The sequence below is a fragment of the Palaemon carinicauda genome, chromosome 17 (assembly GCF_036898095.1).
Source record: "Palaemon carinicauda isolate YSFRI2023 chromosome 17, ASM3689809v2, whole genome shotgun sequence".
NCBI lineage: Eukaryota > Metazoa > Arthropoda > Malacostraca > Decapoda > Palaemonidae > Palaemon > Palaemon carinicauda.
In genome coordinates, this window is record NC_090741.1 from 43,228,702 (window position 1) to 43,250,707 (window position 22,006).

General features: G+C 44.7%; 1 protein-coding gene across 2 annotated transcripts in view; it reads right to left on the reverse strand.

Moving 5' to 3' along the window:
• LOC137656709 (N(G),N(G)-dimethylarginine dimethylaminohydrolase 1) overlaps positions 1-20,985 on the reverse strand; it is a 36,612-nt gene extending 15,627 nt beyond the window's left edge. The window contains exons 1-5 of one of the 2 annotated variants that reach the window (XM_068390932.1): positions 20,636-20,774; positions 10,387-10,560; positions 9,997-10,099; positions 9,286-9,383; positions 2,500-2,595 (exon numbers count right to left, since the gene is read on the reverse strand). In XM_068390932.1, the coding sequence (XP_068247033.1) occupies positions 2,500-2,595; positions 9,286-9,383; positions 9,997-10,099; positions 10,387-10,560; positions 20,636-20,650 (486 nt within the window). In that variant the 5' untranslated portion in view covers positions 20,651-20,774. Of the gene's footprint in view, positions 1-2,499; positions 2,596-9,285; positions 9,384-9,996; positions 10,100-10,386; positions 10,561-20,635; positions 20,775-20,821 lie in introns of those variants that run through there. The other variant, XM_068390931.1, reaches the window with a different exon arrangement.
• Between the last annotated feature and the right edge of the window lie 1,021 nt (positions 20,986-22,006).

Sequence of the window (22,006 nt, forward strand, 5' to 3'; positions counted from 1 at the left end):
CAAGCTCATAATACCAGCAAAAAACAGAAAACATATTTTAAGATAAAATAAAAATCAGTGGCTGGGAAAGAGACTAAACACTAGTTCATATAACTACGTTTTCAATCTCTCACCGCACATAGCCTGGGGACGAGAATAAAAACCTAAAAACGTTTTATCCTTCCTCCCCGTACAGCGACTAGGGACGTGAGTAACACGAGAACAACGTTACCCGCTTGAACGGAACGTTTTCTCTCCTCTCTCTCCCTCCGTCTCTATCTCTCTCTCTCTTTCTCTCTTGATTTCGCACTTAAGAGAAGAGCCCAATTATATATCGTCAAAAAAACATGTTATTTGACTAAAGGAAAAAACTGAAAGGTTTTTCAAATAAAAAGTTCCTTTAAATTAGAATTTAAAACATTTAAGCTAAGAAAGAATGAACAAAACGTCAGAATCGATTTACTCTTACTGCAAAGTGAAACCGTGATACACTCTCTCTCTATCGTAACGATAGAGCGCATGTTGAACGTCCTGAACGTCAACAACTGCGTAGCATAAAAAACTAAACGTTAGTTCATCTTTGAAAACAGTACGAAGACTATCAAAGAAATTCTTTCATAAAAAATTACATTTAAAAAGTTTTAAATCCTTAGCTCTTTAAAAGCTAAAGACGATATAAAGGGCTCAACGTTGATTAACTTCGGTTTCCAAGTTAGGACCGCCTACTCTCAGGAAAGGTCTATATAAACAAAGCATTAAAATTTATTTTTATATGTTTATAAAAAAAGGAAAGTTAATCGAAGAGGCCTAATAAAGGCGGAGAGATATAAAATATATATAGGAAAATCTATAACGTGATAAGATAATTACTAAAAGCCTAAACACACTTCCGTCTAAGGGAAGGGTCGGCCATTTAAAAGTGAAAGAAAGTCCATACTCTCTTTGTCACCATAATTAAATCTATCCAAAATGAGTTCAAGTTTTAAGATGAAGATAAAACACCTGCATAGCGAAAGCTCAAAACTAGAATAGTGTACTTCACCAAATAGTTGTGAAAACAAATCCAGTTAGCAACAGCGAATTAGTAGGTCTTGCCGGTAGCCCGACAGAGAGAAAATTGAGTTCTTTGTTTACAATGAGTAATGGGTATCTGAACGACAGATGGCGCTGTTGAGTACACCCCCTACCTGTGTAGCGATCGCTGGCGAATTTTTACGTAGAGTTTTTCTGTCGAGCAACAGAGTTGCAGCTATTATAAACACCGGCTAAGTTAAATATTGAAAATTTACTATTCGTTGACCTTTGACTCTAAACCTTTGAGTTAGACATTTTTCTAACATCCTGTTTTTCAATATAACATGATTTACAAGCATAAAGTAGATATACACACAACTAGAAATGGAATCATACACAAAATATTTTATCTAACAACTTTCCACAATCACCACTATAAACTTCCTGTGTAATTTCTGATTGAATTTCTAGAAAATCTGTGTCTCTTTCATAATATCCAGGCTCTTCCTACAGGTTTTTGTCCAGAATAAAACTTTTAGTCTCTCCAAAACAGCCTTATTTGTAATGAAATGTTTCCATCACATTTTGACCATTCTATATTGAGACCTTTTCAAAATCTATATTTTGTCAGTGTGGTTATCTACTGCATAAGGTGGTACAGTATATGTATTTCTCATCATAATAAGTAATTGCTCTTTCAATATAAGCATCTTTCTATTTACTAGAAGACCAACTATTTCTTTCCTTTATATCCAGGCTACATGTAATCTTATTTCTTTCCATCTTCTCAATTCCGTCTTCAGCTCTCCCCTTCATTACGTTCTTCCACCTTTTAAAAATGTCTAATCATCTTTCATAGATTATATTGTTGGCACAAAGTCATCTGCAAACAGCACCTCTCCCTCTTTTGTCCTGAATGTCCAACAGTGATTAAAGCCCTGACCTATGCCATTTATCAAAAATGGCTTATGCTATGGTAGAGGACTAAGGCTTCTAAATACACTTTAACCCTTTTACCCCCAGGCTATTTGGAAATTTCCAACCCTTAACCCCCAAGGGGTTATTTTTTTCCCAGCACATTTTGCAGTATATTTTTTTTAAATTGCTCTAACAGCCTTAATTTTTGTCATAGAGAGGTCAGGTTGGTTTCATTCTTTTGGAAAATGCCTGAATTTTCTAAAAAAAAAAAATGATAAAAAATATGAAAAAAAATTTGTATAGCATTTTTTTGCAAGGACGTACCGGTACGTCCATGGGGGTAAAGGGATGGCTTTTGTGAAACGTACCAGTATGTCCTTTGGGGGTAAAAGGGTTAACAATTTCTTTTTTTTAGTATAACAAAAATATTCATTATATTTTTGGGTTGTCTGTGGCAGTAAGTACAGGAGATGATGCTATAGATCAAGGTCTCAGATATCATGAAAAACACTGCAAGTATTATTTAAACATTCTAACCTGCCCTGACAGTATTTTACCTTATCAAAACCACATGATTAAAGACAATACCTTAAGAGCATCTTTTGCTTCGGGTGCACTTGCAACGCAGATCACATCCGGGCCAGCCATGGTTAACATGGACTTCAGATGGAGATGATTGTCAATCTGTGTAAGCATCAATTTGAAGTTAATTAAAAGCAGAATAAGACTAAAATTAAGTTATGCTAATAAAAATTTTTAATTCTATTTATGTCACTTTTAAATAAGTTATATCAAATCAATGGATCTCTCTTCCGCTTGTGAAGGTTTATTTCTGAATAAAGGTTAAAGTTGAAGTGAGGCATGTTACAGTATAACTAAAAAATATCTTGAATTCTGATACCTTTACTATATGGAAAAAAATCACTAAAACATTTATGGTAAAATCTAAAAGTATCTGATATTAGGAAGGAAAAAACAGAAATATCTAAATTTTTCAAAGTAATTTGCATTTTTTCAAGCTATACAAGCCTGAGTTATGAAAGCAGGATGTTATAAGCCCAGGGGCCCCAACAGGGAAAATAGCCCAGTGACAAAAGGAAACGGGGAAAAATAAATTATTTTCCGAACAATAACATTAAAATAAATATCTCCTATATAAACTATAAAAAACTTTAACAAAACAAGAGAAAGAGAAACAAGATAGAATAGTACGCCCGAGTGTACCCTTAAGCAAGAGAACTCTAATCCAAGACAGTGGAAGACCATGGTACAGAGGCTATGGCACTACCCAAGACTAAAGAACAATGGTTTAATTTAGGGGTGTCCGTCTCCTAGAAGAGATGCTTACCATAGCTAGAGTCCCTTCTACCCTTACCAAGAGGAATGTGTCCACTAAACAATGACAGAGTAGTAACCCCTTGGGTGAAGAATTGTTTGGTAATCTCAGTGTTGTCAAGGTATGAAGACAAAGGAGAATATGTAAAGAATAAGCCAGACTATTCGATGTGTGTGTAGACAAAGGGAAAATGAACCGTAACCAGAGAGAAGAATCTAATGTAGTACTGTTTGGCCAGTCAAAGGACCCCATATCTCTCTAGCGGTAGTAGCCACTTTGACCTTCACCTAAGGTGACTGAGGTCCCTGCAAAACTTAAAAGACTTAGGTTTGCATAGCTAAGAAAAAGAGAGATTACCAGTACAGTACTTTAAAAATTTGCATTTTGTTCCTCCTTTAATATGAGACTTATCCTAAGAGAGAAGCTCCTATAACCATACTGGCTGGTAGTAGGTTGGCCAGGGCACCAGCCGCCCGTTGAGATACTACCGCTAGAGTGTTAGGGGGTCCTTTGACTGGCCAGACAGTACCATATTGGATCCTTCTCTCTGGTTACAGTTCTTTCCCTTTGCCTACACAGACACCGAATAGTCTGGCCTATTCTTTACATATTCTCCTCCGTCCTCATACACGTGACAACACTGAGATTACTAAACAATTCTTCTTCACCCAAGGGGTTAACTACGGCAATGTAATTGTTCAGTGGCTACTTTCCTCTTGGTAAGGGTAGAAGAGACTCTTTAGCTATGGTAAGCAGCTCTTCTAGGAGAAGGAAACTCCAAAATCAAACCATTGTTCTCTAGTCTTGGGTAGTGCTATAGCCTCTGTACCATGGCCTTCCACTGTCTTGGGTTAGAGTTCTCTTGCTTGAGGGTACACTCAGGCACACTGTTCTATCTAGTTTCTCTTTCTCTTGTTTTGTTGAAGTTTTTATTGTTTATATAGGAAATATTTATTTTAATGTTGTTACTATTCTTAAAATATTTTATTTTTCCTTGTTTCCTTTCCTCACTGAGCTATTTTCCCTGTTGGGGCCCCTCGGCTTATAGCATCCTGCTTTTCCAACTAGGGTTGTAGCTTAGCATTTAATAATAATAATAATAATGTAAAGACACTCGGACCAGGTAAAGGTACTAGTATTGACTTCTACCAACTCCTGTGACTTGAATGTATGTTCTCATAGGTTACGCTAGGTTTCTGTCCATGGACAGATGGCCGAGGAAGAAATTCTATTCTCAGAACGATATGATGTCACAATGTATGGCCAGTTATGGGTTCTACATCTCCATCCTCCCCCTTCGTAAGGAGGATGGGAGATACTTCAATACTACTAATATAGAATAGTTTCTCTGTATGAAAGCTTAAGCGAATCAACATTCGATCCAGTAAATAACAGGACGAACTCTTCACCACAAGGGAGCTAAAAAGGGAAAAGGGCGACAATCTTACCCCTTATTGTAGACTAACGTCGCAACTGCTATCTTGGACAGGATGCTTCTTGTCCTGTAAGGAGCTATGTACGCTACACAACCTACTGAGCAGCTACCACAGTGGGCTGTAAAGGTTGTACGACACTTCCAGACAATGCCCTTTAGCACCACTGTCAGGTTCTTCCTAAAGACTAACATTGAACCAATTCCCAACTTCAGAGAGCGTGCTAGAAATAGAAATGAATGGCGAGCGATTGTGACACAGTTCCGGTAGGCCCTGCTGCTGCCTCCGATGCCTTAGATGACCGCGGAGATAGCAGCAGTAGGGGATTCAGCATTATGAAGCTTCATCTGTGGTGGATAATGTGGGAGGTTGGGCTGTGGCACCCTAGCAGTACCAGCTGAACTCGGTTGAGTCCCTTGTTAGGCTGGGAGGAACGTAGAGAGTTGAGATCCCCTTTTTTGTTTTTGTTTCTTTGTTGATGTCGGCTACCCCCCAAATTGGGGGAAGTGCCATGGTATATGTATGTATGTAGGAGCTCTTGCTGGTACTGCTCATTCATGGTTTTCTACTGCTAGATGACACACTCTCTTGATCATTTCACAAAGCCAGGAGATAGCCTTCCCAGAAATCCTCTTTTTAGTCTTGCCAGAACTATCAGAGATTCTAAATCTATGCTCTGATAGGTTGGGTTCACTTCACATAGCGACTAAGGACCTTCATGGAACAAAGAAACAAATCATCTGAATTGTGAGTCATATCCTTAAGAGAGGAGATGAGGAAACACTCAAACCTGGCATTGCCGATGGCTGGGTTCTGGATTTTTATCCCAAATTCCAGAAAGGAGAAAAGAAACCTTTCATGTTTAGAGTTGAAAAATATCATCAATGCTGAGATCTGGATGTTGAAGAAACACTCCTGGACCTACTTCCAATCATACTTTGAGTTTAGTTAGGATTCAACCTCAAACCCCATAATTTGCACCATAAACTAATTTTAGCTGGAGCTCTATTTAGGGATTCAGCAATGCCAGGTCTACATTCAGGAGACGGAATTGATGCAAAGAGAGTAGTATCATCTGCATATGCAACAAGCTTGTTTTCTAAGCCAAACAACATATCACATGTATATAGTACAGTATGAAAAGTAATGGACCAAGAACACTACCTTTAGGAACACCAAATATCACATTAATATTGTCACTAAGGTGCCCATCAAATAATGCTATTACAGTACTCAAAAAATTAAGTAATGATGTGAAGAAGAGACCCACCTACTCACATCTGCTTTCTCTTTAGCCATATAGTCAACATTACCTTGTGGATCACAGAGAGGCAAAGGAGGGGGAATAGTCGTATCTCTTAAGGAAGCAAATACAGTAGAGCCGCCAATCATAGCTTGTCCTAATGGAAGGTACAAAATGTCTTTCACATTGCCTTGTGGTGAGATAAACAACCCTCTACTCTCAGCAGCAGGAGAGGGGGAACGGGCTATGGTGGTCAAAAAGGTTGTGCACACAAAAGCCTCTTTCAAGAAGTCATGGGTGCAGCAGAACGGGGTCTCGGAACAAAATGCTTGGCCTTTTCTCGATCCCGAACCTGCAAAGTAGACCAAACCCGAAGCTTTGGCTGCTGTTCCTTTCGAAGAGCCAATGCCCTTGAATGCAACAGCCCCGTGGATCAGGGAGTCCTGCGAAGCAGTTCTCCCAGACTCCACCGCTGCCTGCACGTTACTCCGGAAAAAGAGACGTGGCACCTTGCACAGAGAAGTTCTTCAATGCCATCACTACCTCTGGGCTAACCTGTTTTGACAGGAGAGAGAATACACCATCTCACCTCTTCAAAACCCAGTTAGCCAATAAGTTTGGTATCTGGTGAGCCAGAAAGATGACCACCTTCCTTCCAAACAGCACAAGGCTCTTGTACTTCTTCAAAGCCTTCACGGTTGATAAACTTGTCTACTTTGCGAAGTAAGTCACCGCACTTGACCACTGGTTGACCTAGGACACAGCACGGAGAGAGGCCAAGGCTGAAGCCGCCATGACCGCTGATTCAGAGGCTGAGAAGGACGTGCCTTTCACCCTGAGTCTTTCCATTGGGAGCAACCCCGTCAGAGCACAAACTGACGGATCCACCTGCAGAAATGCAGACGAAGCTTTTTCAGGCATGTAGAACCTCCATCACCTCGAGAGCGAGGGAGGCAAGATCTTGTTCAACCTACCTCAATGGAATGAATTCTAAGATCCACATAAATCATCAACCAAAGTCCAGGGCTAAGTCTACAAGATCATACCAAAGCAACTCCGAGGGCTTCGATCCTTGAGGGTAACCAAAAAGACGATCAATTACCGAAGTCCCCTCTGAAGGTGAGGCCATGGCCGCCTGCCCCAGGCCATTGTACTCACACATGAGCACAAGGACCTTCACAAACAAACTCTCCGACTCAGGGTAGTCAGCCTCCGTAAAATTCGGACTGCAATCCGGAATCCCTGAGACATCCTGTCCCTGAGCACCCTCATCCGCCTCTACTGGCGAGGGTGAGGTAGCACGCTTCGGAGATTCTGCTTCCCCTCACAAGTACGACCATTTTGTCCCAACCAGGCTTGTAATCGGGGGGGAGACAATATCATGTGCAACCACCACGGTCACAGGAGGACCTGGTGGCATTTGGTGAGGCACACTATGCCTCTGGTCCCACGGGTCGGAGCAAAGAGTCAACCACAGCCAGGTACCAAGGTCTAGTGGCCCACATTTTTTTGTCTACTAAAGGACGCATGCGTCATAGTACGACGTCGAAGGGTACTAAATTTTCTTCCGTGAGCAACTCATCTAGAGAGAGACGACGACCTCCCATGTCCAGGAAGGAAGGGAGCAGGAAGTCACTGAAGCTCTTCCATCAACCTTGTAACATACTGTGGAAATGTAACATACAAGACTGTCCTGACCAGCTACTGAAGCAGCCAAAGCTACCCGGCCAGCCAGGCCATGCCCTACCATGGGACAGGAATACAGTCATAGCCTCGGCTCTGGATACCCCCGGGGAACCGTCCACCCCTCCCAAAAGAGGTGGTAACCCTAGGAGCCCCGTCCCTGCGACTAAGGTTGGCCTTTCTACACTTCTTCAACCTATTCTTCATCTGAGAAGAGAAGTTGGAACTGGAGTTGATGGGCAAAGAAGAGGAGGACAAGAAGGAAGTGGTTGCGAAAGAAAAACATGCACACTTCTCCCTTTTCCTAGTTCTTGTTCCTGGCTATGCAAGTAGCGTGGTCAAAGTCGGAGCTACTATTAATGACGACACTCCTCCAGGGGAAGAAACCACATGAGTTACTACAGCTGGAGTAACAATACTGTCACAGGGGAAGAGGATGGCACACTTACAAGGCGCTGTGACCCAGCAACACAAGGGCTCGGAGACACAACCACTGACACATAGGGAGTACTGTAGACACAAACTCTAGAACCCCTGGCACAAGGGTCAGGGCAACAGACACAGGAGAAGGGTGGGAAGCACTGACACTGGGTCAGGGATCAGGATCACACCACAAACAGGGGCCGCATACTTCTTTCTTAACTTAGACTTACCCCTACCTTTCTTTGGCCTGTGGGCCCTGTCACCTTGCCACCTGGCCCGGGGGCAACCAACACAGACTTCCTAACACCCAGGTTCTGTGACACCAAGGACACCACCACTCCCTTCACACCTGGCACCACCATATCCACAAGATCACAAACCTGCACAGGGGGTAATAGGGGAGAGGCTGCCTTGACTACCACCTCCCTCAACAAAGTCATGGAAGGCCAACCTAAAAGACCTATGGAAGCCCAAACTTTCCTTAGGTCGAACGCGTCGTCAAGAGCTTGCACGGACAAAGCGGAAGATCCCCCAGCTTCTGCGTGAAAACAGCAAACACTCGGAGTTTCCAGTGCACCGGCAAAGCCTGAAAAAGAAGTCGATATCAAACTGCTCTCTCCTGACCCCTGCGGCTTACTCCCCGGGGACCTATTCAGTGGCGACAGCAGCACATACACCTCCCGAGGAGACAGCAGCGACTGCAGCCTTCACCAGTATCTCCTTGGGCATTGCCTAGTCAGACTATGAGAAAGGCCTTGCACGATTCTTCCCCTTCAGGGGATACGCCTGCACTGCAGCAGAGGCCATGATCAACCCTCGCACAAGGAGATGCCTGCGTACAGATATGACCCCAACACAAAGCACAGAGTAAGTGCAGATCTATAGCCAACTTCGTCATGAAGAGGTTGCAGCGTCCGCCCTTCTCCCGTCAAATACAAAGTTCCTGTTTCCATTCCATCACAACCAAACACTGTAAGAAAAAGAATCCACAGTTTGATGAGCACTGTCAGTACTCCCATAAAGCACAGCAGTCAAACCAAAGAGTGAATAGAGAACAAGCTGAGATGGATTAACTGCTTGTTATCCATTTCAACAATGGATTCCAGCTCGCGCCAAAGTAATCACCCTAATTAAAGGAGGGTTGTTTGTATGTCGCGTAGGAACAATAGCAATTTGTTACAGTCCTGTGAACATATGGAGTACTTTACAGTTTACAAGACTAAGTTCACAAAGAAAACAGTAAAAGTACTGCTTACTTTGATTGGAGTGCAAGGGAATTCTGGGAAAGCTGATGCCAAAGCACAAGCACCAGCCTCGTTGGTTCGATTTGAAAGGCCGACGAAAAATTCTTTGCCTGAAATACAAATGTAAAACTGTTAGTTAGGATTCTTGCAATAGATTTCATGACTTTATCTTCAACTTCTAAAATAATCAGTGTAAGGAAAAAGATAAAGTAATAAATAATAGTGTAGTTATAAAAATTCTCCTTCTCTTACAGTACTTGTTTCAGGGTGAAATGGTAAACATATTTAACTGTACAATATAAAGCTCAGATAAAAATATATACAGCACCGTCAAACAGGATAACTCTAACCCAAGACAGCGGAAGACCATGGCACAGAGGTTATGGCACTACCCAAGACTACGGAACAATGCTTTGATTTTGGAGTGTCCTTCTCCTAGAAGAGCTGCTTACCATAGCTAAAGAGTCTCTTCTACCCTTACCAAGAGGAATGTGGCCACTGAACAATTACAGTGCAGTAACCCATTGAGTGAAGAAGAATTGTTTGGTAACTTCAGTGTTGTCAGGTGTATGAGGACAGAGGAGAATATGTAAAGAATAGGCCCGACTATTCAGTGTGTGTGTGTGTGTGTAGGCAAAGGGAAAATGAACCATAACCAGAGAGAAGGATCCAAGACAGAAAGAAGTAAAATTTGTAAAATAAAAGAATAAAATGAAAACTAACCTGTAAAGAGAACATCTCCTCCTTCTAAAGTAGCAGATTTATCAGATATTTCAACAACTGGAAGTTCTAATTCATTTTTCAAAATGGTTCTCATGTAGTCCACCTGAAATGTTGAAAAACATGTTAACAAATGCCACTATATTTAGTACTGTACAGATATTCAAGTTGCGTCAACATGCTTCAATTGCATATCTCATTCATCTTATATGATGGATATACCTTTCTATATAAATATTTCTTAACTCTAAAAGGGATCAAAGTTATTCCATAAGATGAAATATAATGGATAAATAAAATAATTTTCCAAGTTAAGAATATTTAGTCATTACTGTAGTAAATTCTTAATCCTCAAGGAAAACGAGCACAGCTCTGAACTCAAAAGAAACTCGCCTCCTTTTCTCGTGATGGGTGACATGGCCTTGTTATTAATGCTGTTCCATTACAGACTACAGCTGTATCTTCAACAAACACACAGTCCGGGTGAGTCTCGTCAGCCGGTAGCTCAATAACGTCGAGGCCAATTTCCCTCAGAGCAGCAACATAGCTTTCATGCTGTTTTCTTGCCTGTAAAATTTAAAAGTGACTCTCAAAACCCAAAAAATTTTCATAATTCCTATCCTTAATTGATACAGTTATACACTAAACAAAATAACTTAAATGCCCCCCAAAATTCAAAACAAACTACTATAGTTGTATTCATTGCAGGTTTTGGAATTCAACTCTTTTTACTAAAAATTACCCAGCAATAATCAATGCCATACATATAGCTGTGCTTAGGATACATACGACTTGAATGACATGCGCAAAAGACCATGATGCTTTATGTACCCAGCTGCATACTAAAGTTACAGCAAGAAAGAAATACTAGCATTTTCAATACTCTTTATACTGTAATTCCATACCTGTCTGATAATTCAAAAGATACAACTCTCACCGCTTAGTTAAATTGGATGCATCCCTGTCCTTTCCCTTGAAATATTATTATGTTTTATGCTGAGCAATATTTGGATTGATACTACTTTCATTAAGCTACACAACAGCTTTACATTTTTCCACTAGCTTATCCTGTGTTATATCATTTTCTTTTGTTACAATTCCTAGGTAGGAACCAAAGCTGACTGGGAGGTATGTAGACATTCATCTAGTAATTATTACTAGACATATCAAATGATAAAATTAGATATGTATTCAACATACAGTACGAGTAATCACCCATAGAAAATACTGTATTAAGATAAACCCCGGATAATTATCCGTAGTAAGTTCATTCGTTCTAAACTAGTTAAATGTGACAAATTCGTAGGTAATTTGTATACAGTATTTCCTTACTATACAAACCTTATCTATTCAATATGGGTAATTACTTTCAGCGTAGCTGAAATGACGAGCCATTAGAATTTTAACGAGGGTTTACTACCCCACCGCTAGTTAGCAGGGGGGTAGGGATGGTAGCTTGCTAACCCCCCCCCCCCTCACACACACCTGTGCTGAGTTCACTTTGCTTAGAGGTAGGACTTCACGGGGGATAGGGCTGGCGGGCAAGTTTGATTAAATAGCTAAGGTTTGTATAGTTAGGAAAAATACAAATTACCTACGAATTTGTCATTTGTTCCGTAACTGAAATACAAACCACGCTATTTAATATGGGTGACTCAACCCTTAGGAGGGGTGTTAAGTCCCGGCCAGTACTGGCTTTTGGCTTTGCCCGGGGACTCAATATCTGAGTGTGTCAGCACTCAACAATAAGGAGTCCCTGCACCTCGCTAGCACCTTGCTATGCAAGGGCTGCGGCCTACGTAAGCTGTGCGTGAAGGTTTGAAGAGTGACTCGTCCTAGGAAGTTGACCTGAAATCCTTTAGATGGAAACTTTAGGCTAGGACTCTCCCAATACCACCTCGTCAGGGTATGGGGAAGTGACAGTATTAGCTTAATACTAGGAACACAAGGAAACATGGTTTACCTGCAGTGGTTTGAGGTCAGCTGTGCAGAGAACACAAGATGCTGCTTTCCCCAAGAGAGGGGAGGATGAAGAAAAGAATAAGGGCCAGACATAACTTTTCATTCATGCAGACTAACACCGGGTAACAATGCCCTCAACCTTCTGCTACTTGTCCATTAAGGAGCCTGAGGTTTAAACCAGCTGTTGTACAGCCACCACAGGACCGATAGAGAACGTATCGAGTCTCCTGTGGGTCACGTCTTGCAGGTATTGGGCTGTGAAGGTCGTCTGACGCTTCCACACCCCTGCTTGTAGAACCTGCGTCACTGAGAAGTTCTTTTTGAAGGCCAGGGACGTAGCTATGCCCCTGACATCATGTGCTCTAGGGCGACATGATGGAGGAGGGTCAGGATACAGGGATAGATGGATTACCTTCCGAATCCATGCCGAGATGGTATTCTTGGTAACCCTCCTCTTTGTCCTCCCAGTGCTTACAAACAATGCCTGCACTTGGGGACGAACTGCAGCCGTTCTTTTAAGATATAGCCTCAGACTCCTTACTGGGCACAGTAGGAGATGGTCTGGGTCATCTGTTACAGAACGAAGACTCGAAACCTGTCAAGAGTCGAACCGTGGGTCCGGCACTCCCGGATTCTGAGTCTTAGCAACAAACTCAGGGACGAATCTGAACGTTACCTCCCCCCATCCCCTTGAATGGGCGATGTCATACGAGAGACCACGAAGTTCACTGACTCGCTTGGCCGAGGCCAAAGCTAGTAGGAACACCGTCTTCCAAGTCAGGTGGCGATCTGAAGCCTGGCATAATGGTTCGTAGGGAGGTCTCTTAAGAGACCTGAGAACTCGAACCACGTTCCATGGAGGTGGTCTCACTTCCGACTGAGGGCAGGTAAGTTCATAACTTCGTATGAGTAGGGAAAGTTCCAGCGAAGAAGAAATGTCCACTCCTTTGAGCCTGAAGGCTAGACTTAAGGCTGAGCAATAGCCTTTCACTGCCGAGATTGAAAGGCGCATTTCTTCTCGCAAATACACGAAGAACTCCGCTATTGCTGGAATAGTGGCATCGAGGGGAGAGATACCCCTTCCATGACACCAACCACAGAAAACTCTCCACTTTGCCTAGTAGACCCCTGCGGATGACCTTCGCAGGTGTCCAGACATCCTGTTCGCAACTTGTTGCGAAAATCCTCTCTCTGCGAGGAGATGCTGGATAGTCTCCAGGCGTGAAGTCGAAGCGAAGCTACGGCTTTGTGAAAGATGTTAGCGTGTGGTTGTTCGAGTAGCTCGTGTCATGGAGGGAGTTCTCTCGGAAGTTCCGTTAGGAGTTGCAGAAGGTCCGGAAACCATTCCGCATTATGCCATAGCGGAGCTATCAGGGTCATCAATAGATTGACCGATATTCTGGTCTTGTTGAGTACCCTCCTCATCAGACAGAACGGGGGAAAGGCGTAAACGTCGATGTTGTTCCACCGTTGTTGAAAGGCAGCTTGCCAGAGTGCCTTAGGATCCGGACTGGGGAGCAGTACAACGGAAGGTTGAAGTTCAGCGCTGTAGCGAACAGATCCACAGTCGGGGAACCCCACAAAGTAAGGACTTTGTTGGCTACTAGATGATCCAAAGACCACTCGATACTCACTATCTGAGACGCTCTGCTCAGATTGTTGGCGAGCACATTCCTCTTGCCTGGAATGAAGCGAGCCGATAGTGGAATCGAGTGGACTTCGGTCCATCTCAGTATCTCTACTGCGAGATGGGAGAGCTGCTCTGAAAAGGTACCTCCCTGCTTGTTGATGTAAGCCACTACTGTGGTGTTGTCTCTCATCACCACCACAGAGTGACCCGCCAGGTATTGTTGAAACTGTTGAAGGGCCAGGAATACGGCCTTCATTTCTATCAGATTTATATGGAGGCACTTTTCTGATTCTGACCACAAGCCTGAGGTCCTGTGGTGCAGAACGTGGGCCCACCAACCTTTCTTTGAAGCGTCCGAAAACAGCATCAAATCTGGGGGAAGACGAAAAGATCCACTCCCTTTCGTAGGTTCTCATCTGTCACCCACCACTGAAGATCCGTCCGTTCCACAGGACCCATCGGGATCATGACGTCCGGGGAATCGTGTCCTTGATTCCACTGGGACTTGAGTCGCCATTGCAGAGATCTCACTCTGAGGCGACCGTTGGAAGCTAGACGGGCCAGGGATGAGAGGTGACCGAGGAGACGTAACCACGATTGGGCTGGGAGTACTTCTCGTCTGAGGAAAGGACTCGCGACCCTCCTCAGCCTTACTATCCTGTCGTCTGATGGGAAGGTTTTGTGGAGATTGGTGTCTATTATGCCTAGATTTACCAGGCTCTCCAGATCTTGGCAAAATCCCAGAAGTTTGTCTCAGTGTCGAAGAAGGGCTGACTCTGAGTCTGCTAGGATCAGCCAGTCGTCCAGATAACGGAGGAGACGGATGCCGATCCTGTGTACCCACGATGATATCAGGGTGAACACTGGTGAAAACCTGAGGTGCTGGGGAGAGACCGAAAAACAGCACCTTGAACTGGTAGATCTTGTTGTCTAAGCTGAATCTTAAGTACAGTACTTCCTTGAAGACGGATGGACTGGGATCTGGAAGTACGCGTCCTTCAGATCCAGTGTACACATGAAGTCTTGAGGTCTCACTGCAAGTCTGACCGTGTCTGCCGTCTCCATGCTGAACGGGGTCTGCTTGACAAACCTGTTCAGAGCTGAGAGGTCGATGACTGGTCTCCAGCCTCCAAACGCCTTCTTTACAAGAAAGAGTCGACTGAAGAAGCCTGGGGACCCGTCGACGACCTCTTGGAGAGCACCCTTCTTCAACATGGTCTCGACTTCTGCCCGAAGGGATTGCCCCCTTGCCGATCCCATAGCAAGGGAGCTCAACGACACTGGATCCGCTGTCAGGGGAGGTAGAGATGTTATGAACGGGACGCGATATCCTTGACTGATTACGAAAATCGTCCAGGAATCGGCCCCGAGTTGCTGCCACCTGCTTGCGCAACTTTGTAGGCATTCCCCTACTGGTGGACATGCAGGGGGATTGCCAATCCTAGCATTTGCGGCCTCAGCCACTCCCTCTAGGATTTTTCCCTCCCCTGGACCCTGGAGGACTTTTTGCCTTTCTTGTCTTTGACAGGAAAGGGCTTTGACACCGTTGTCTTCGCTGCCGTTACCGGTTTCGTCGTCTTGGTAGGACATGGTTGCTGGAGGTTTATAGGGCTTAGATGTTAAAGTCCTCTGCAGGAGAGAGTCCTGGTTGGACTTCCTCCACCTCTCAGCTGCCTGCTCCACGTCCTTTGGTTCAAACAGATTTCTCCCCAAGATGGAAGAATGTCTGAGCCTGCTTATCTCGGCATTGGGGACTTTCTGGTGAAACCTCTCGGACACCGCATCTCGACGCTTCAAGATGGTGTTAGCCCACAAGTTAGAGACTTGGTGGGCTAGAAACTCGATGGTACGAGTGCCTGAGAGTAGAAATGTCTCCATGGCCTTCCTGGTACTTTCCTTGGACAGGTCCTCGTCCTCGGATCGTAGCAGGATGCCTAGAGACCCTAGCCAGATGTCCAGCCACGAAGTTGCCTGCATGGCACACTTCACTACCTTCTCCTGGCTGAGGATCTCCGTAGCCGACAAAGCCACTTGCTGGGTGGAGTCTCTCTCAAGAGGGACTCCCTTGGTAAGCTCTTCCAAAGAATGGTGCAAAGGAAGAGTTAAACAAGTCTCCTCCATGATCTCGAAGTACCTCCTCTGATGGACACGAGGAGATGGGAGGAGTTTGTTCCCGGCGTTGGACCGGATGGAGGAGGCAAGCTCGGAGAGCTGGCCCTCAACCTTATCTCTGGCACTCTTAACACCCTGGGACCAAGGCAAAGCCGCACTGGCCCTTGCGGGTTTCTTGAGTACCAAAGACTCGGTCCAGGGCCGTGTCCTTACCCTCACGAGGAGGAATCTCTGGGTCCGAGAACCCGTTGAGATTCCTCATAAGGGTCAGAACTTGCCAAAAAACGTGTTCTGACTCCTGATGCTCCCCTCCTGAAGGGCTGGCAGTGAAGTCTCCTGTCCCCGAAGGCTCTTCTCGGGGGGACTCGTGGACGTTCTCTGAGGGCTTGGCTGGCTCTGGTCTAATCCTCGAGGACGACTTCGAAACTGTCTTGGAGTCCTTCGACTCCCTTCTGGGAGGGATACAGGACTCCAGAAGTAATGGCGGGAGGCTCTTCTCCACCCCTACCCGAGAGGACTTCTCTGCGCGAGGTGGGGTTTCCCTCATTGGTGCAATGGGGGAACGCCTCACCTCATGGGACTCCCCTGAGAACGGGAAATCCTCGTCCGAAGGGGAGGGAGAGAAAGTCTGGGCAGGGAGGGAGCCTTCCTCAAAGACTTTCGAGGAGTCAACTTCGCCCTTGGAGAAGTTACCACGTCCACTCCTTCTCTCTTCCTCTTCAGGGGAGTCGAAACTGCCACTGCTTTGTGTCCCAGTTCAGAGAGAACTGGCTTGAAAGCCTGTACGACCGCTCTGACGAGGGACCTAAACCAGGGGTGTCGACTGACAGCTGTGCTGTCAGAAACTCCCTTTGTAGAGAGGGGAATCGTTCGATCCCTAGGAGGAGTTACCAAAGCAGGGTCGGCCTGAAAAGAAGAAGGCAAGTTCCTGGACCTATCTGGAGTTCTCCCTCCCTCCGGCGAGTGCGCTGTTCTGCACTTGCGCGGGGGGGAAAGCGATGACGATGACCTAGCCGCGCGTCGTCCTGCAGCCTCGCGTTGGAGGTAGCGCGATGGAATTCTGCCCAAATCGCACTCGGGCGATTGCTCGCGCGAGCGAGCGTAGGCAATGACGAGGGCGCGCGGGTGAGCGCTGGCGTGTGGCCGAGCGATGGCGCGCAGGGCCGCATTCTGGTGACAGTGGCGGGCGAGCAGCAAGCTGAATGAGCACTCGCACGCGTGAAGGCGATTGTTCGCGCGCGCGGGCGCACAGAATCACGCTGAGCCCGTGAGGGCGATAACGTTAGGCGCGCGAAGGGGAAATATCCCTTGTGCTCGGGCGTGCATGAGGGCGCACATCCTCAACAGCAACAGGCGGGCGCGCGATGGCGCGTAGGAGAACACTGGCGCGCAAGAGATCATGGGCGTGCATCAGGATGAGGGCGCGCAGTGGCGTGCTGGCGGGCAGGAGAGCGTTGGCGCACAGGTGAGCGCTAATGCGCAGGATAGCGCTGGCGTGCAGGAGAGCGCTGGCGCACTCCAGGCTCTGGAACAGGTGAGAGATGGCGCATAGGAGATCGATGGCACGCAAGGGATACCTGGCGCGTAAGGGGCTTAGTCTCCATGAGAGAAAGTCCCTTGTGCCCCGAAGGGACCGATGCCCGCTTGAAGACAGGATTCGTGGGCGCCCACAGCACATCAGCGGCCAGGAACGGCGACGGCAGATCAGCAGGTCTGGTGAGTTGAAGGTCGGCGAGTCCTTTGTAAGGACGACCTTCCACCGAAGGAGATCGCGAACGATCTGCAGAGAGGTCCAGGGATGTAGCTGGCAGGGTCGGTGATCGACGACGAGGTTCCTCTGTAGCGGACTGCGGGGATGACGAGCCGAAGAGGCGCCTCCTCACACCCTTGTGAGGCGAAGGAAGTCCTCTACGGCGAAGAGGAAGGCAGGCTTTGCGCCTTATACGCCCTCTGGGAGCCGTGGGGTCAGCAGGCTGACCAGCAGTCCTCCGAAGAGGAATCTCTATCAGTGAACTCCCCCGAGGGGTAGAATCATCTGCAGGAGAGACCGTTGGACTTAGTTCCTCCCTCGAAGGATGTTCGGAGGGGGAACTAAGCCTTCAGCTACATCGGCAACATCAGGAGCAGAGGTTTGACCCAACTCATCAGAAGTCTCTGCCACAACAACGTCGACGATAGACAGAGGATCGACCTCTGCTAAAGTTGGCGATTGTTTGACAGCTGCTCCCAATTTGATCATGCCAAACAAGGCTTCCTTGGAGGGCAAACCCTCAAGCCCCCAAGGAAGCCCAAAGCTGCAACAAATCATGGTTAGTCACATTAACATGAGAATCAATATCCTCCCCCGGGGGAGGAGGAGGAGCTGCCTCGCTATGGGAGGCAACTCCCTCTCCCAAACCCCGAGATCGGTCAACAGAACTGCGGCCTACGCTACCACTCGACAGTTTCTCGGAAGAAAACGATCGAGTGGGAGCTTCGGAGGAGGTTTGGGGCACGGAAAAAGAAACCTTGGGTTTTTCTCCTTTCAAAGAACTCTTCGAAGGAGAAATATCCCTCTGGGAGGTAGACCACTCCCCACACTCACCATTACTTTTATCACACCGTTGGCCCCTACAGAAAGGACACAAGGTGTACGGGTCCGTTTCGACCGCCGACATATAAGTTCCACAAGGGCAGTCAGGTAAACCGGGACACTTCCGCATCGCAGAGGCCAGCTTCACAAACACTCTGTCGAAGAAAAAGCAAACAAAAGATCAGTTAAATGGCTGTCAGAGAAGGCAAGAGTGACAGCGGACACGTCCGTCTAGCACCCTAGCCGAGAGCAAAGTGAACTCAGCACAGGTGTGTGTGAGGGGAGAGGCGTAGCAAGCTACCCTCCCTACCCCCCCGCTAACTAGCGGTGGGGTAGTAAACCCTCGTTAAAATTCCAATGGCTCGTCATTTCAGCTACGCCGAAAGTAATTACCCATATTAAATAGCGTGGTTTGTATTTCAGTTACGGAAAAAAATCATTTTCTCACCGACGGAGCATCAGCGATACCCAAGAAAGATCAAATTCCTTCGGTACAGGTTGTCATCACCATCATACAACAGCACATACCGAGGGGTTGATTGAGAAACACACAAAGATGAAGAGATTAATGGCAAGTTTTCCCATAAACCTATCACACATGGTTTTATCCAGAAACAATTGCATATCCTTAAATTGCACTTTTCATTCAATTTTTTCAAGTGTAACCAAACACAACAGCATGCCTACTCATTTATCCATTTATTTTAAGGAGAGAAAGCAAAATGAAAGAGCCAAAAATTGAGAAGTAACAGCAGCACATGTGTTTTGTCTACAGCCGAAGTCAAAAGTGTGTGTCTAGCTGGCTGGCAGGTGGGCAAAGTTTACCCACCACCAGCTACAACTACCATGTTAAATTTCCAACAGCTGTTACAGCTTTGTTGAAGTCATACTCCTACTCTCCTATTGAAATATGATGATTTGAATTAGCATAAGAACTGGTTCTTCTGATGCAGTACTTCTGAATGCAATCCTGCCAAATTTGATAGTAATTTCTATTACAAAAATGCCGTAGTTTTGTGCCAACGAGATTATTAGCCTATTGCTGCCCAAGAAATTCAATTGTCAAAGAATTGATTGGCCTCACACTTTATGGGGGGGATTATTGTTATAGTAACATGCATATATCATATATGTACAATATCATGCATATAACAGGTTATATACACGAGAAATGATGCATCGTGCATACAATATTACTTAGGCTCAACTTTCAAGCATATAAGGCTGTATCTATAGGAGGAATCGTGCACATAACCTGTTACTTACACGATACTTTGCGCACAGTTTGTAGTAAAAGTTATGGAGCCTTTGTATATCAGCGGCCAGTTCCTCCAGCGAACATAAAATATGGACACCAACTAAACTAAACTTCACTCCCCCTAGTTAAACCTACAAACTGTGTCCTTACCTATCGACCCCTCCTACACAGCTGTATTCTTATTCAGCCGTCATCGTACATACGGGTGGCCGCTATCATACATATATACATCCCAAAATTATATTTCATATAAGTGTTACACTGCACAAAATCATGCATATAGCAGTGCCAAACTTCAGTATCTATCCATCATGACCATAAGGAAATTTTAACACAAGGCTTAGGGTATGTGTCTTAGACCCAAGTTATATTTTGGAACTACTAAAAGGGGGTGTATGTATGATAGCGGCCACCTGTATGTATGATTACGGCTAACTTATAATACGGCAGTGGAAGGGAGGTCGCAGGAGGGTGTCAGCCACTGGTTATACATGTACGATAGCGGCCACTTGTATGTATGATTACGGCTAACTTATAATACGGCAGTGGAAGGGAGGTCGCAGGAGGGTGTCAGCCACTGGTTATACATGTACGATAGCGGCCACTTGTATGTATGATTACGGCTAACTTATAATACGGCAGTGGAAGGGAGGTCGCAGGGGGGCGTCAGCCACCGGTTAGCTAAGTAGGTAAGGACATGGCTTGTAGGTTAAGTAAGAGGGGAAAATTTAGGATAGTTGATGTCAATTTTTAATCCAAATGGGAAGAACTGATGATAGCGGCCACCTGTATGTATGATTACGGATAACTTATAATACGGCAGTGGAAGGGAGGTCGCAGGGCGCCCCCGGTTAGCTAAGTAGGTAAGGACAAGGCTTGTAGGTTAGATTTGGGGGGAAAATTAGGTTAGTTGATGTCAATTTTTAATCCAAATGGGAAGAACTGGCCGCTGATATCCAAAGGCTCCACTAAAAGCATGTCATGTGCCTTTTTCAGCAGTTGTCAGCTTTCTTATCATCCCGCATGGCAAAGGCCTATAAACCATAGCCTAACATAGGGTACCCTAATTTTGGCCCAAGATCGTCAAGCCTAAACACACGTCACTTACCCGTGGCCTTATCATTCACATTTTGGGATAACCCACGAAAGCCTGTAATTTACTTTAAATATTCTAGTTCCGGGAAACAAACAAACACATACAAGTTAAAAATAGGTTGACGTCAGCCAGTGACACTTGAAAAAGAACCACTCCCAAATTTCGAACTGGGCCAAGTATCTTCGGAAAACTGCTCACCTTTGCCAGGTCAATGGGTGAGGTAATCCCTAAGGCATTTGACTTGTAGGAATCGGGTATTCTACACACAATTGCGTGTGTATAGCGAAAGGCCGACATTATAATGGAGAAAATAGCTGTCCTTTTGAAGCACTACCGCTAACCTATAGTAAACACTAACCGCAAAGTTCTACCAGTTTGACTTAGATTCACAAGTGGTGACGGCTCTTTATTATAAAGTTAAATAAGATAGTCTAGCTCTAATTTTCACATTCAATAAAATAAATTTTATAAACTAATGCACTATATGTAATAATAATTAGTTATTATGACACTATTTACCATGAAATGCCAGTTTTAATTTCGTATTCCAGCATTTTCCACCTTTATCGGTCCAGAAATCATATTACACTTTATATAAGAACTAACATTTTATTTATATTTTTTATATTTACATAGATATTTCTGGAATTCACATATCATAATAAGTACTCCAAACAACACGTTAAGGTTAAAATTAAATAGAAGTACTACTAAAAACTGTTGACTTCAACTTTTGTGTGGAAGATAATTTCTACTCTTTGCAATTTGTGTGTTACGGGCTGCGGCACCTTTCCAAATCACGGAAACGTGACCAGAATAAGATTAAAATTACGGCTATCTTATCTCATGATCACATAACTACTAATTTAAGGAGATTTTATTATGACAATTTTTACCAGTGGACAAGTTTATGACGCATTTCGTTTCATATGAGAGCGTATAATAAAGTAATAGTAAAAGATAGTCATTTATCTCATGATCACATAACTACAAATTTTAGATTTTATTATGACAATTTTTACCAGTGGATAATTTTATGACGCATTTCGTTTCATATGAGAGCGTATAATAAAGTAATAGTAAAAGATAGTCATTTATATCTTAAGTTGCATACCTTATGAGTTTCAGATAATTTTTATATTGAAATTCTGCGCCAAGTAACCAATTTTTAACAGGGTGACATGTAATGATCGAATTGACAAATTAGTATCTGTTTCTAAAATTGTACGTATTAGGCGAAGGCTGTCTCAAATTCACTCGAGAGTACTTCACGAGTCTTTAATATCATTTGTGAATATTTCTACGTAGCCTTACTAGGTAAAAACATTTGCAGGTGTCCAGAAAACATTTGCAGGTGTCCAGAAAACATTTGCAGGTGTCCAT